The sequence below is a fragment of the Malaclemys terrapin genome, chromosome 5, assembly GCF_027887155.1.
Source record: "Malaclemys terrapin pileata isolate rMalTer1 chromosome 5, rMalTer1.hap1, whole genome shotgun sequence".
NCBI classification, from domain to species: domain Eukaryota; kingdom Metazoa; phylum Chordata; order Testudines; family Emydidae; genus Malaclemys; species Malaclemys terrapin.
This window is the reverse complement of record NC_071509.1, coordinates 73054882-73070691: the sequence shown is the minus strand read 5'-3', so window position 1 is coordinate 73070691 and position 15810 is coordinate 73054882. Positions and strand designations below refer to the sequence as shown.

Below are 15810 nucleotides of genomic sequence, written 5' to 3'. Positions count from 1 at the left end.
TGTGGTACCCTGGTCTCCATTGGTCCCTTTTTAAATTATGTCTGTTATATTAGTTTGCTTCCAGCCTGTGAATATCTCTTCTGTTGTGAATGAAGCGTCTGATGTGTTTTAATTCATTCTCTACTATCATTAGAATTTTGGAATATGAGCTATCTGGTCCTGGGACCTGACTTAATTTGCCCTTTAAACACTGTTCCCTGCTTCCCTTCCCAACCCGTTTCTTTGTTACATTTCCTTTCCTTCTTTTTTTTTTTCTGACCCCCTTAGGGAAATTTATCTGTTTCTGGAATGTCTTCATCATTCTCTTAATCAGTCAATGATGAAAAATCTTTTAAAACTTCCCAGAAATATGCAACCTGTCACACATTTCCCCTCAATGTCCCTAAAAGAGCTTGTTTCATTTCACAGTCTTCATGGCACTTGATATTTGTGAAATATTTTTGTCTTCACAGTTTTTTCTGTCCTCTTTTCATTTACAATATTGACATTCCTGATCTTTTCTAAATCTCTACTGTCAGCATCATAAGAAAAAAAGATAAATTTCTTGCATGTTTTCTCTCTACCGCCCAATTTATTACTGTGTTTCATTAGCCATAAAACATGGGTTTACCTCCAAGCTAACTGTACCAGATTTTTTTGGCAATATTATCTGTACCCCTCCGTTTTCTGAATCAGTAATCTTATATCCAAATAGATAAATGTCCCACTTTCTCACATGCAAGAGAACAGGACAAACATGATATTGCTATTATAAGTTAACGTCATACAAATTTATTACGCTTTATTTTCAATTCCCACCAACTAAGGCCAAAATCTTGGTTCTGCTAATTATTTGACACCCCTTCATGGCTCACCCCTGCCCCACTGTCTCAAATAACTTCCTCCCAATCAGTCCTTAAATGGACTCCCTCTATGGATATCAACTCTCCTCAGGAGCTAATTCCTCAACAGTTTTCTACATTGTCAGACCTGCTCTTACATCCTTAGTGAAAACTGTTGCCAGCTAAGGTCGCTTTGTATGTTCAGGAAGTTGATGTCACACCAGTCATTTTGTGGCGAATAAAATGACAGGAGCCACTTAAATAACAGAACAAAATTACCGCTGCCCTGCACTGCGTCTGGATGAAAGAGTTTGCTTGTATTATAATTTGGGATATGCAGTGACGTGTATTTGAGTTCAAGATCAGGCCTTTTTCACCACTGCAGGATCTGTGAGTTGTAATTATAGTACTCTAAAACTTACTTAACCCATCTGTCCCATAAAAAAATTGGACACTGAAATTCCGCTTTAACTTTTATAGAAAATATCGGCAAGTAACTAAAACAAAATTCTGCTGACTAAATTAAATTCTCTTTGTATTTATACAAGGGTATGTCATAACTATGAAGGGAAGGGTAACAGCCCTCCTGTGTACAATACTATAAAATCCCTCCTGGCCAGAGACTCCAAAATCCTTTTCCCTGTAAAGGGTTAAGAAGCTCAGGTAACCTGGCTGACACCTGACCCAAAGGACCAATAAGGGGACAAGATACTTTCAAAGCTTGGGGGGGGGGGCAGGGGAAGGCTTTTGTTTGTGCTCTTTGTTTTGGTGGTTGTTCGCTCTTGGGACTAAGATGGACCAGACATCAATCCAGGCTCTCCAAATCTTTCTGAACAAGTCTCTCATATTTCAAACTTGTAAGTAAACAGTCAGGCAAGGCGTGTTAGTTTTATCTTTGTTTTCTCAACTTGTAAATGTACCTTTTTCGAGGGGGTGTTTACCTCTGTTTTGCTGTAACTTTGAACCTAAGGATAGAGGGGATTCCTCTGGGCTCTTTAAGTTTGATTACCCTGTAAAGTTATTTTCCCTCCTGATTTTACAGAGATGATTTTTACCTTTTTCTTTAATTAAAAGCCTTCTTTTTAAGAACCTGATTGATTTTTCCTTGTTTTTAGATCCAAAGGGGTTGGATCTTGATCCACCAGGAGTTGGTGGGAGAAAGGAGGGGGGCTGGTTAATTTCTCCTTGTTTTAAGATCCAAGGGGTTTGGATCTGTATTCACCAGGGAATTGGTGAAGTCTCTCTCAAGGCTACCCAGGGAAGGGAATTAGCACATTGGGAGTGGTGGCAGTGGACCAGATCTAAGCTGGTAGTTAAGCTTAGAAGTTTTCTTGCAGGCCCCCACATCTGTACCCTAAAGTTCAGAGTGAGGAAGCAGCCTTGACAGGGTACAACATGGCTTCCCTTAAAATAGCATGCTTCTCTGAAATAAGCCTTACTAAAACAGCAAGAAAACTATTTCAGGGATTCTGTTTTGTGGGTTTTTTTTAATAAACAGGAAAATGATGCACCTGAAGGAACTGTGTTAGTCTGAGAGAAACAGCAGTGTACAGCATCGGTGAGATACTTGTGCCTCACTCCCCGCCTTAAAGTGCAGCAGAGTGGAAAGAGGAGATTTATTACCCACAGTAAAGCCTGTGGACAGGGACACAGCACGGTCTAAAGCATTTCATTAGGAGACAGAAACTCCTTAATATCGTTCCAAACTCTGTCACAAACTTGCAGCAAGGCTAGGCAAAGTCACTTAACCTCTTTGTGTCCCAAGGTTGGTCTACACTACAAAGTTAGGTCAGCTGAACTATATCACTCAGGACTGTGAAAAATTTCACACCCTGGGCAATGCACTTAAGCCACTGTGCTAGGTTCTGCCATTGAGGGGCCCACTGCATCGGCTGGGACCTCCTGCGGTGCCTTGAGCTTGATCTTCTGATCCAGCTGTAGTCGGAGCAGTACGAGTCCGACTCTGATTTGGAAGTCTCTGAATTCGAGGACCATGGTGGTGCTGCACCTCTCAATGTGGAGTGTCGGGAGTCTGGGGACTGACTGCGCTCCCTGGAGGGAGGCACTGGCATCTGTGGTTGCTGAGGCGATGGGGAGCGGCACGACATCATAACCAGCTTTCCCTTTGACTGCACAGTGTGGGATGGAGCCTGCAGTGACTACGCCTTCTCCTGCCTCAGGGGCGAGAGCGGTGCCAAGAGTCTGAGCAGGTCCTGTGCTGCCTCACGAATGGATGAAAGAGGCAGGCTCTCCAAGGGGTTCGGCGAGTGGGATGGGCCTGGACTCAACTGCCTCGCTTGGGCAAAAGTCGACATGGCTGCTCCCTGAGTCTTGGAGCTGTGGTCCAACTGTGATGCCACTGATGGCTGGTCTCTGGCTCTAGACAAAGGGGATCAGCCTCTTTCGATCCTCTTCTTCTTCTGCACTGGTGATTGGGACCGGTGCCGAAGGCTGGAGTGTCCCCGAGACGCTCCATGACAGTGCCTAGAATCCTTGGCTGTGTCTCTCTTCGGCACCTGGTCTCTTGAAGAGGGCGATGGTGTGCTGAAGAAGACGTGCTGATGGTGGGATCCCTGGAACCGGGGTCTGACTGCAGTCGAAGACCTGCCTCCAGGAGGAGGATTTTAAACTGCTGCTCTCTCTTTCAGTGTTCTTGGTCGGAATTCACAGCAGTCTTTTTGATGACCCTCGCCCAGACACCGTAAACAGGAGGTGTGTGTGGGGGTCATTTTTTGGCATGCGCTTTGTGCTGTCCTTGCAGGTCTTGAAGCCCGGGACTGTGGCATGCCCCAGTTGCAACAAATAAGGGGAAGAAACGGGGGGAAATCCCCATAAATAAAACTTACAACTGACTAACTAACTATACTAAACTACACTATCTGAATAAACAAGGTGAGTACAACAGGAATCGAACTGCTAAGTCATTTGCCAGAGCAAGAGCAAGGGAAGTTCCAGCAACTGTCACTGGCAGTAGGAAGGAACTAAGGGGGCGGCAGGACTCTATATTGGGCGCCATGAAGGCTAGACTCCAGGGGGCGCCCAGGCTGACCCTATCATTGCTGCTAGGGAAAAATCTTTTGGCTACTGTGCACATGCGCGTTCACACACCTGATTGGACTCAACATGAACAAGCACTCAAAGAAGTAGTCTCATTTCTGTCACTTCCTTCCCAGGGACAGCTAGAGATGCCAAAGCAAGAAGGATTGTCTGCAAACCCTCACCATGTAGGTTTGATTTGGTTTGATGTCAAGTGTGCTGAATCACTTACTCTTTATGAATGCAATATTTAATTTCTCTCCTAATTGTACAGTTGGTTGTTGTTTTTTTTAAACCATTTCTTTCTGTAGGATAGATGGGAAAAGTTTCCTGGTGTAATTAAAGTGTATAGTCTTAGTGTATGTAAAAGCTATGGATTTATGGTGGGAGTTTATTACTGTGCCTTTAAGCAAGGCACATCTATTGGGAAATCTGATTAAAACATAAATAGTAACATTTTCAAAAAGGAGTCTAAGTCCCATTTATCAAAAGTGACTATGGCTATGTCTATACTAGACATGTTACCACAGCACAACCACGTCACTGCAGCTACGTCACCGTAGACACTTGCTACAACAACGGAAGGGGTTTGTCCAAGCTTATAGTTAATCCATCCCCTCAAGAGGCAGTAGCTAAATTGACAGAAACATTCTTGCATTGACCTATCGGAGTGTACATTAGACTTTGCAATGGCTTAACTAGGTCTCTTGAGGGAGTGAATTTTTCATACCTCTGAGCTATGTCGATATGTTGACCTAAGTTTTAGGCACAGACCTGGTCTGAGGCACTTAGGAGCATAACTTTGTAATGTAGACCAGGCCTAAGTCTCACTGAAAGTCCTGGGCACTTCTGATAATTTTACCCCAAAGCCTAGGTCTTTTTAAAACAGCTTGGCACCTGGGATTGGAACTGTAAACCAGAAGAAAGTATGATCTTGCTGGATATTTCACTGTTTATTACATTTTGGTTTTGTTTGTTTTATCTTCAAGAATACATTTTCTTCCTTTTTTGTTAAACATGTTATTGTATCAACAATTTAGTTCTCCCCCGTCATCCAGTTCTCCTCACAAGGTAACAATTTACCTACTTCACGGAGGGTTTAGAAAGTTTAATTAAAGCTTGTCAAATACTATGAAGACTTCAAGTGCAATGTAAGCAATGTATTCTTATGAAATAGCGAACAAGTACCCTGGCCTAGAGCAATGGAAACATCTGACTAGAGCAGCCACAGAGAGGGAGAAATTAATCCTTCAAAAGAAGGGACAATGAGAAACCAGTGTAAAGGTTGAAACTTCATTTAAAGTACATTTGATGAAAGATAATAAATGTATGATTGGAAGGGGCATGGTTTTGGGATAGCAGTTTAGTCTGGTACCAATTATAGAATGAGAGTAAATAAGATTAGATAGGATCTTTCTAAAATGTGTTATTTAATGTAAATATTAATTTAAAAAAATGTTCATCATTACTGTTCCATGTAGATTTAGGAGAAATTAGAATGAAAGGATGTGATTTTAAAACAGTTTAAAAATGTATCTATATATTCTAACAGAAAAATGTAAATCTACCTTTGAATCATGTATGAAATAGACATTTTTATGGATTCAAGTTAAACAGAATAAATAATTACCTCTTCACAAATTTAACTGTGTGATTAAGACAGAAGCCAGACAACAGAAGAAATGGGAACTTGTAGACCACCAGGTAATGTGTAATGTTTTTAGTAGCCTACAATCAATGGGGTTCTGTGTAGACACAGTGGCATGCCCGCATGTAGTGAATTACAGGATCAGGTCAAAGCTTAAAACTATACACAGTGAAGCATTTACTATCAAACATCAATTATTTCCCCCAACATTGGCTAACACCATTGGAGTTTGCATTAAGACAAGTGTTCATTCGTAGAACTATTAATCAAATCGTGCAACTATATTATATTTTTTCTAGATGTTACAGAAATAGATAGGTACGGGTGTCTCAAAGGAGAAGATACCCTATGTCACTGAGATTCAGAGTCAGCAACACTGTAGTAGGACATTAGGGCAATGATAATACCTTGCAACAGCTTATTAACACGTTTCCGGCTTAAGGCTATTCAGAAGCAAGGACCTGATCCCGCAAAGACTTATACTGAACTTTACGCACAAATGGGACTATTCATAGTGATAAAGTTAAGCATATACATAAGTTATCTGTCAAGGTTTTTATACTTTGCCCTCCACTATAGTATCTGAGTGCTTATAGGTCCCAGAACCTTTAAATAATGTAAAGAAAGTAAAAATATATATGTATTATAGCCAGTTGATAAACTGAGAAAAAAATATTAAGAATTTTTTTTTAAACATCAATGGAATTTTTAAAAAAATCAAAACATTATGAATGGCTTTACAGTTTGTTAAACATCCAGAAAAAAACCCCATGAAAATTGTCAATTTTTTTTGTTAAAATTTTCAAAATGTAAACATTTTGAATAATTTCTGCCAGCTCTAATAAATATTGTTGAATGCTGCCGGTTCGTCTCAGTTTAGCCATATGTGATGATTTACCTTTCACAAACAACAGGCCTGGATTCATTCTGGACTGAGCCCAAGGAGGAACATGGCTGCCGGGGGGGAGGTGCTACAGGAATACTGGAATCCAAAGAACTTGTTTTCCGATGCAGAGTCTCCTGTGCTAGTGCTGCTGCAGAGATTTCATTGTTCACAGGACAGGATCCAGCTCTGCCATGGCTGACAGCTGATGGAACCTCAGGCCCTACTGCGCCCTGCAGGGCCATCTCTACAGCTACTTGTTCAACCTCCAGAGTTGGTGATGATGGAGGTGACACTCGGGGCTTGCGTTTGGTAGATGCTCCAGAAAGCAACTTCAGCAAACCTTTTTTTTCTTTCTGTTAAGCAAAAATAAAGAGTATAAATTAAAGTCATTTTAAAACAAGAGATATTTGGAGGACAATGACGAACTGAAATACAGTTTTTTAAAATACATGGTCATTTTGATCTCAGAGGACTGAGTTAACAAGGACAGATACTTTGAGACCTCCACAAATCATCAATCATTTTGATTAAATCTAGCGAACTAAGTAGTGTTATAAATTGTTTCCATTAAATAAATGCCTTTGGCTGCAAAAATTACTAGAGAAAGAAATGTCTTTTTCTAATTTCTGCTGTAAGAATACAGTACTGGTTTTTTAGTAACCAAAAAGAAAAAACACTTCTGCTGCAAAGGAATGTATGCACCTTCACTCAAGCAAGACCACAAATGGGCTAAACTCCTTCACTTAGCTGAGAAAAATAACCCAGTCAAGTGATTGCCTTAAGCACCAACCACTATGCTTTAAAAGGGAGTTTACAGGGTGGAGAAGTCAGCTGAGGGCTCTTTAAGAGATAGCCATTAGAGGCTGAGAGTTTTGGTTAGAGGGGAGGATTCCTGGGAAAGAGGAGAGATTCCTCTGAAACTGAGCAGGGAGGATAATCTGCACCACAGCCTGTGGTTTGTACGAGTGCCTCCAATTTTTCCTCCCTTATTCCCCATACAGGGGATCTCGAATGGTTAGCAGAATTTTGCCAGGAGGGGAATTGTTTGCGTTTTGTATCCTTGTTACAAGGAAGAACTGTAAACATTCTTTTTACTTGCTCAGACAGAAACCCCTGAAGACTATAGAATCATAGAAATGTAGAGATAGAAAGGACCTCAAGAAGTCATCAAGTGCAGCTTCTTGCTCTGAGGCAAGGACCAAGTAAACCTAGACCATCCCTGACAGGTGCTTGTCCAATCTGTTCTTATAGAATCTCCAATTACGGGGATTCCACAACCTCCCTTGGCAGCCTATTCCAGATCTTAACTACCCTTATAGTTAGAAAAGCTTTTCCTAAAATCTAACCTAAATCTCTCTTGCAGTAGATTAAGACCATTACTTCATGTCCTATGTTCAATGGACATGGAAAACAATTGATTACTATCCTCTTTATAACAGCCCTTAATATATCTGAAGACTAACAGGTCTCCCCTCAGTCTTCTTTTCTACAAAAATAAACATGCACATGTTTTTTAACCTTTCTTGATTGGTCAGGTTTTCTAAACCTTTTCTCATATTGTTGCTCTCCTCTTGACTTTCTCCAATTTGTCCACATCTTTCCTAAGGCCTGATCTACACTATGAGTTTAATTCGAATTTAGCAGCGTTATATCTAATTAACCCTGCACCTGTCCACACAACGAAGCCATTTATTTAGAAATAAAGGGCTCTTAAAATTGATTTCTGTACTCCTCCCCGACAAAATCGATATTGTCATTTTGAATTAGGATTAGTGTGGCTGCAATTCGATGGTATTGACCTCCGGGAGCTATCCCACAGTGCACCACTGTGACCGCTCTGGACAGCAATCTGAACTCAGATGCACTGGCCAGGTAGACAGGAAAAGCCCCGCGAACATTTGAATTTCATTTCCTGTTTGCCCAGCACAGGAGACCACAGGTGACCACAGAGAGCTCATCAACACAGGTAACCATGCAGGCCGATAATCAAAAAAGAGCACCAGCATGGACCGTACGGGAGGTACTGGATCTGATCGCTATATGGGGAGAGGATTCAGTGCGAGCAGAACTTCGATCGAAAAAACGAAATGCCAAAACTTTTGAAAAAATCTCCAAGGGCATGATGGAGACAGGCCACAATAGGGACTCAGAGCAGTGCTGCGTGAAAGTCAAGGAGCTCAGACAAGCCTATCAGATAACAAAGGAGGCAAACGGTCGCTCCGGGTCAGAGCTGCAGACATGCCGCTTCTACACTGAGCTGCATGCAATTCTGGCGGGGGCCGCCACCACTACCCCACCTCTGACCGTGGAATCCGAGGCCGGGGTAATCTCATCAGCTACACCTGAGGATTCTGCGGACGGGGAGGAGGAGGACGAGGACGAGCTTGCGAAGATCTTTTTCTCAGCCTGACTGAAGTACCCTCCCAAGCCAGTACCCAAGACCATGATCCCATGGAAGGGACCTCAGGTGAGTTTACCTTTTAAAATATAAAACATGGTTTAAAAGCAAGCGTTTTTTAATGATTAATTTGCCCTGAGGGCTTGGGATGCATTCGGGGCCAGTATAGCTACTGGAAAAGTCTGTTAACGTGTCTGGGGATGGAGCGGAAATCCTCCAGGGACATCTCCATGAAGCTCTCCTGGAGATACTCCAAAAGCCTTTGCAGGTGGTTTCTGGGCAGTGCAGCCTTATTCTGTCCTCCACGGTAGGACACTTGACCACGCCATGCTAGTAGCAAGTAATCTGGTATTATTGCATGACAAAGCCTGGCAGCGTATGGTCCCGGTGTTTGCTGGCATTCAAGCAACATCCGTTCTTTATCTCGCTGTGTAATTCTCAGGAGAGTGATATCGCTCATGGTAACCTGGTTGAAATACAGGAATTTAATTAAGGGGACAGAGGTGGCCATTCCCACTGGGCTGTTTGCCTGTGGCTGAAAAGAAATCCTCCCCTGCAGTTAGCCAAGTGCGGGAGATGGGGGGGGGAAATTGGCGCTGAGCTTTTTGCGTTTGGCTAGCAGGGATCTTCCCTGATATCAGCCATGCAGTGGGGGGAGGGGTACAGCGATCATCCCAGATAATTCATGGCGGGTGGGCGTAGTTTGGTTTCTGCAGGGATCTTCCCTGATACCAGCCACGCGGTGGGGGGAGGGATAAAGTGATCATCCCAGAGAATTGGATGGGGGGACGGAGGGGGCCTTAGTTTGTTTTCTGCTGCTGAAGGTTAACAGGAAAACTCAATGGGCTTTGCTTGATATGTGGGAAAGGAGGGTGCAGAAGCCGAAAGACAATGGCTTACCATGGCCGCATGCAAGCTGAATTCTGTTGCCCAGACCTATGTCTGTGATCTCTAACACCAAAGCCACAGGCACTCAATATTAAGATGCAAAATGCGACCTTGTACTGAAATCACATGTGCTATGTAATGTGAATAGTGTTGTTCACCGTGAAAGAGTATAAGCATTGTTCTGTAAAATGTATCTTTTTAAAAACTTCTCTCCTTTTTTCCATCCCTCCAGAAGCTGCAATTTTTCAAGCCCCCCTCCTCCATCCCATCTCAGATAAGGCAGCGGAGAAAGAGGACGCGAGATGAGATGTTCTCGGAAATAATGGAATGCACCCGCAATGAAAGAGCTCATTTGAATGAGTGGAAGGACACGGTATCTAAGTACAGGAAAGATGCCAGTGAAAGTGAGGTCATGAGGGACGCTCAAGATGAGAGGTGACAGGCTGCAACGCTGGGGCTGCTGCATGATCAAACGACATGCTCTGGCATCTGGTGGAGTTTCAGAAACGGCAGCAGGATAACAGAGTGCTGCTGCAGCCTCTGTATAACCTCCCTTCCCCTCACCGTGTTCCATAGCCTCGTCACCCAGATGTGTAAGAACATGGAGGGGGAAGCTCCGTGCACCCTCCCACTCCACCCCAGTGGACAGACCAACCAAAAGGCTGTCATTATATTGAATTTTTTCAGTGGCCTTTCACTTCCCTCCTATCCTCCTCCCAACCCCCACCTGGGCTACCTTGTCGGTTCTCTACCTATGTTTATAATCAATTAACAAAGAATACATGATTTTTAAACGATAGTGACTTTATTTCCTTTAAAAGCAAGCTGTGATTTAAGAGGGGAGGGTAGTTTGCTTACAGGGAATGAGTGAATCAAGGGGACGGGTTTTCAACAAACAGAACTTTCACACTGTAGCCTGGCCAGTCATGAAACTGTTTTTCAAAGCTTCTCTGATATGCAGCACTTCCTGATGTGATCTTCCAATTGCCCTGGTGTCTGGCTGCGCATAATCAGCAGCCAAGCAATTTGCCTCAGCCTCCCACTCCGCCATAAAAGTCTCCTCCTTACTTTCACAGAGATTGTGGAGCACACAGCAAGCAGCAATAACAATGGGGATATTGGTTTGGCTGAGGTCTGACTGAGTCAGTAACGAGCACCAGTGACTTTTTAAACGTCCAAATGCACATTCTACCACCATTCTGCACTTGCTCAGCCTGTAATTGAACAGCTCCTGACTCCTGTCCAGGCTGCCTGTGTATGGCTTCATGAGCCATGGCATTAAGGAGTAGGCTGGGTCCCCAAGGATAACTATAGGCATTTCAACATCCCCAGTGGTTATTTTCTGGTCCGGGAAGTAAGTCCTTTGCTGCAGCCGTTTAAACAGAGTAGTGTTCCTGAAGACGTGAGCGTCATGAACCCTTCCCAGCCAGCCCACGTTGATGTTGGTGAAACGTCCCTTGTGATCCACAAGTGCTTGCAGCATCATTGAAAAGTACCCCTTACGGTTTATGTACTGGGTACCCTGGTGCTCCGGTGCCAAGATAGGGATATGGGTTCCATCTTTCGCCCCACCACAGTTAGGGAATCCCATTGCAGCAAAGCCATCCACTATGACCTGCACATTTCCCAGAGTCACTACCTTTCATAGCAGCAGCTCGGCGATTGCTTTGGCTTCTTGCATCACAGCAGCCCCCACAGTAGATTTGCCCACTCCAAATTGGTTCCCGACTGACCGGTAGCTGTCTGGCGTTGCAAGCTTCCACAGGGCTATTGCCACTTGCTTCTCAACAGTGAGGGCTGCTCTCATCTTGGTATTCTGGCGCTTCAGGGCAGGGGAAAGCAAGTCACAAAGTTCCATGGAAGTGCCCTTACGCATGTGAAAGTTTCGCAGCCACTGGGAATCGTCCCACACCGGCAACACTATGCGGTCCCACCAGTCTGTGCTTCTTTCCTGGGCCCAGAATCGGTGTTCCACGGATAGAACCTGCCCCATTAACAGCATGATCTCCAAAGTGCCGGGGCCCGCGGTTTGATAGAATTCCATGTCCATGTCCTCATCACTCTTGCCGCCGCGCTGCTGTAGCCTACTCCTCACCGCCTGGTTTTGCAGGTTCTGGTTCAGCATAAACTGCACGATAACGTGCGAGGTGTTTACAATGTTCATGACTGCTGTCTTGAACTGAGCGGGCTCAATGCTTGCCGTGGTATGGCGTCTGCACTGTTCACACAGGAAAAAGGCGCGAAACAGTTGTCTGCCGTTGCTTCCCTGGAGAGCGGGGGAGGATGTACCCAGAACCACCCGCGACAATGTTTTTGGCCCCATCAGGCATTGGGATCTCAACCCAGATTTCCAATGGGCGGAGGAGACTGCGGGAATTATGGGATAGCTACCACAGTGCAACACTCGGGAAATCAACGCTAGCCCTAGGACATTGACGCACACTGCTGAATTAATGTGCTTAGTGTGGCCGCATATATTCGACTGTATACAATCTGTTTCCAAAATTCGAATTCTGTAAATTCGGATTAATCCCATAGTGTAGAAATACCCTAAGTGTGCCACTCAGAACTGGACACAGTACTCCAGCTCAGGCTCATCAGGGCCAAGCAAAGTGAGACAATTACCTCCCATGTCTTAAATACGACACTCCTGTTACTGGACTAGCTTTTGAGCTTACACAGAGCTCTTCTTCAGGTCTCGGAAAATAAGTCAAAATGTCATTGCTAAATGCAAGGTTTGAACAGATTGTTTAGCATAACACAACATAGCTACAACAACACTTTATATGGCACTCTTGTTAATACACCCCAGAACAAAGTTAGCCTTTTTTGCAACTGCATGACATTGTTGACTTGTTCCATTTGTGATCCATTATAACCCCCAAAGCCTTTTCAGCACTGATTTGTTCACAATGCTTTTGTATTTCTTCCCTTTTTAAAGAGTCTGACAATGATCTTCTTACATAAACCCTTTGACCTAATAAGTTTAGATATGTATGAGAGAACCCCCAAAACAATAGATGTTCAATAAAACTTCAGCCTAAAAGACATTTCAGTCTAATCTCAGTTGGCTGCAAATGAAGTAATTACATGAATGCAGAGTACCGGTATCTCAATTTAAATGTGAACAACAAAAATGATTAAGGGAAGCAGAGATTAGCCCGTGGGGAAATATTACAACTACTACTTATGTATAAGCTTGACAAAGCAATACCTGTGAGGAAAAAGTTACAAGACAAATGTCTACAAATGTTTAACCTAGGAGTTAAAAGAAGTGGTCAAGGGGTATAAACTACAAATAATATACTACAGTTAAAAGGAAAACTTAGTATATTTTGCCTCAAATGCAGCCTAATAGCAAGATCAATAACCACTCCCATGGAGAAAGGTGAAAGGTTGACTTTAAAATTGAAAGTGGTACTGGAGAACACTGCAGGGAGCAATTCTGCACAGGGAAGAAAATGGATTAATTGAGAATCTACTAAACACAGAATCTGGAAAAGAGCCGTGCGCCTACGACTGACATTTTAGTTCACTACCTTTTTCTTGTTCAACAATAATGGTCTGAAATTGAACTTTTCATAAACTTCAATTTTCTCATTTAAGGTATTAACATAATGAGGGAAATGACTAATATTTTACAGGAAAAAAAACACCTCTGACTTATTTTTTGAAGGAAATTGCACACACTAAATACATATTGATTTTTATTAAATATTAACTTTATTTTATTAGACTGAATAATTTATGTTCCCATAAATTTGTGTTTACAGGCTCACCTATCAATTTACAGAGAGAGGGCCACTGATTAGAGTTGCTGACCATGCAAGAGTCCCCTGAAGCATCCAGGAATCATGTTTCAGCTCCAGAAAGAAATACATGAAATATAAAGAATTCCAACAACAGAGCAACTGATCCCTCTGACCTGCAGCAATTCACTTTCCTAATCCTATATTCTACTCTTTATCCCATCGCACCTCTGCTCCAATATTCACCCACCACCCTAAATTATTCTCACAAGTATGGACTTGCTTTAACATACAGTCATTCAAACGAATGCCCAACTTGCTCAATCTTCCATAAAAGCCCACTGTATGTTACCCCTAAAATCATATAAAGACATGAATATAAGTCTCTTTAAAAAGTTCATGTGATAGAAGTGAGACACTGCCTGGGACGCAAATAGAATGCCACGCCCACCTTGCTATCCTTGTCTGGTTTACTGACTGCAGTATTCCCACCAGCTGCTAAAGCATTTTCAGGAGAAGCAGGAACCCCAGCGTGAACACTCACAGCTCTCCCACTCAGGTCTCCATCCAAAGATGCAGAGGTGATGCTGGAAGAGTTTAAAGAAGCTGCTGCACAAGCCAGTGGAACATTTGATCGGTTGATATTCACAGCAGTGACGTAAGCAGCAGCATTTGAAAGCTGAGGCTGGAGTTGCTGGGAAGCAACAGAATGGTGGGGAATGATCACAGCTGCAGGGATAAGGCATGCTGAACTTTGAGCCTGTATCGGCATCACTGCTGCTGTAGGTCTTTCTTGGCTGTGTACTGCAACTAAGATAAGGGGAGGAAATATCATTATCAAAGACATATACACACTGAGACATTAGTCACTATGATATAACAACTTATTAAAAAAAGCTTCCCTCCCACCATCACCCCTCCAACCATGAAAACTGTAATAGTATATGTGGGTGTTATGACACAGATATCTCAACATTAAATGTACCAAACCAGAACAGAGAAAAAAAATTACCTGTACTGAGACTGTTGTTCTAAAAGATGTGGGTGCAGATATATATTCCACTCACATGTGCATGTGCCCAGCATACCAAAGCCTGAGAGTTGTGCCTAGAAGTAACCGTTGGGGCAGCACACATGCTTTCTGGTGCCTTGTAGTGCCTCCCATGGCTATTTAAGGGCAGTGCCACCCTGACCCCCTCAGTTCCTTTGCACCAACACAGAAGGGACAGAGGGTGGGTCATGGAATACGTTTGCACCCACATCTCAAAGAACAACAGTTATAGTACAGGTAAGTAACTACTTTTTCTTCTGCAAGTGGTCACCGATGTATATTTCACTCAGATAACTCAAGCAAAAACACCAGCAGGTGGGGTTTGGAGTATACTTAAAAATGATTGTAGAACTGCCTTTCCAAACCTTGCACCTGATCTAGATGCAGTTATAATAGCACAGTGTGTGATGAAAGTATGCAGTGAACACCAGGTGGCAGCCCTGCAGATGTCCAATATAGATGTATCATTGAGAAATGCAACTAAAGTTGCTTTGGCCCTGCTCAAATGAACCACTGGTCTCTGTGGCAGTGTGGCCTGAGCTACCCCATATGCCACTGTAAATGCAAGAAGTAATCCATCTGGAGATGATCTGTGCCGAAATCACCTAACCTCCCGTCCAATCCACACAGGACACAAAAAGTTGAGGTGATGCACTGAATGGTTTAGTCCTTTACAGAAAGAACTCCAATGATCATCTCATATCCAGTGAATGAAGGTGCTGTTCATCCGCATTTGAATGAGGCTTAGGAAAAATATAGGCAAGTATTTTGTTTGCTTAAGGTAAAACAGTGAAACCACTTTAGACAAAAATTTGGGGTGTGGTCTTAAAGCCAACTTGTCTTTGAAAAACTGTGTATAGGGCAGCCTTGCCATTAGGGTCTGCAGTTCACTTACTCTCCTTGTGGACGTTATGGCAATAAGAAAGGCTGCCTTTTGACAGAGGAAGGAGAGAGAACAAGTTGCTAAAGGCTCAGATGGGAGGTCCCATGAGGGCAGCCAGCACAGCGTTAAGCTCCCACAAGGGAACCATTTCTTTATAGGCGGGAAAAGACAGACAACACCTTTTAGAAATCTAAATACCTTGGAATGAGGAAAAATTGAATTCCCTTGGATCGGAGGGTGGAATGCGAAACCAACGCTAAGTGGACCCCTCACTGACCTGAGAGGCAGACTTGAGGACTTAAGATGTAACGAGTAATCCAAAATAAACGCGAGCTAGCATCAGCTGGACTCCTTGAGCTAGTGATCAAACTGAAAATGCTTCCACTTGGAAAATAGGTACACCTAGTAGAGGGTTTTCTATTATTAAGTAGGACTCATTGAACTGGGTCT

General features: G+C 43.2%; 1 protein-coding gene across 2 annotated transcripts in view; it reads right to left on the bottom strand.

The window, feature by feature from the left end:
- Window positions 1–15810, bottom strand: part of SH3RF1 (SH3 domain containing ring finger 1) — a 154350-nt gene that overhangs the window by 10943 nt on the left and 127597 nt on the right. Inside the window, exons 10-11 of one of the 2 annotated variants that reach the window (XM_054030354.1) lie at window positions 13878–14236; window positions 6404–6744 (exon numbers count right to left, since the gene is read on the bottom strand). In XM_054030354.1, the coding sequence (XP_053886329.1) occupies window positions 6404–6744; window positions 13878–14236 (700 nt within the window). The remainder of the gene's footprint in view (window positions 1–6403; window positions 6745–13877; window positions 14237–15810) is intronic. The other variant, XM_054030356.1, reaches the window with a different exon arrangement.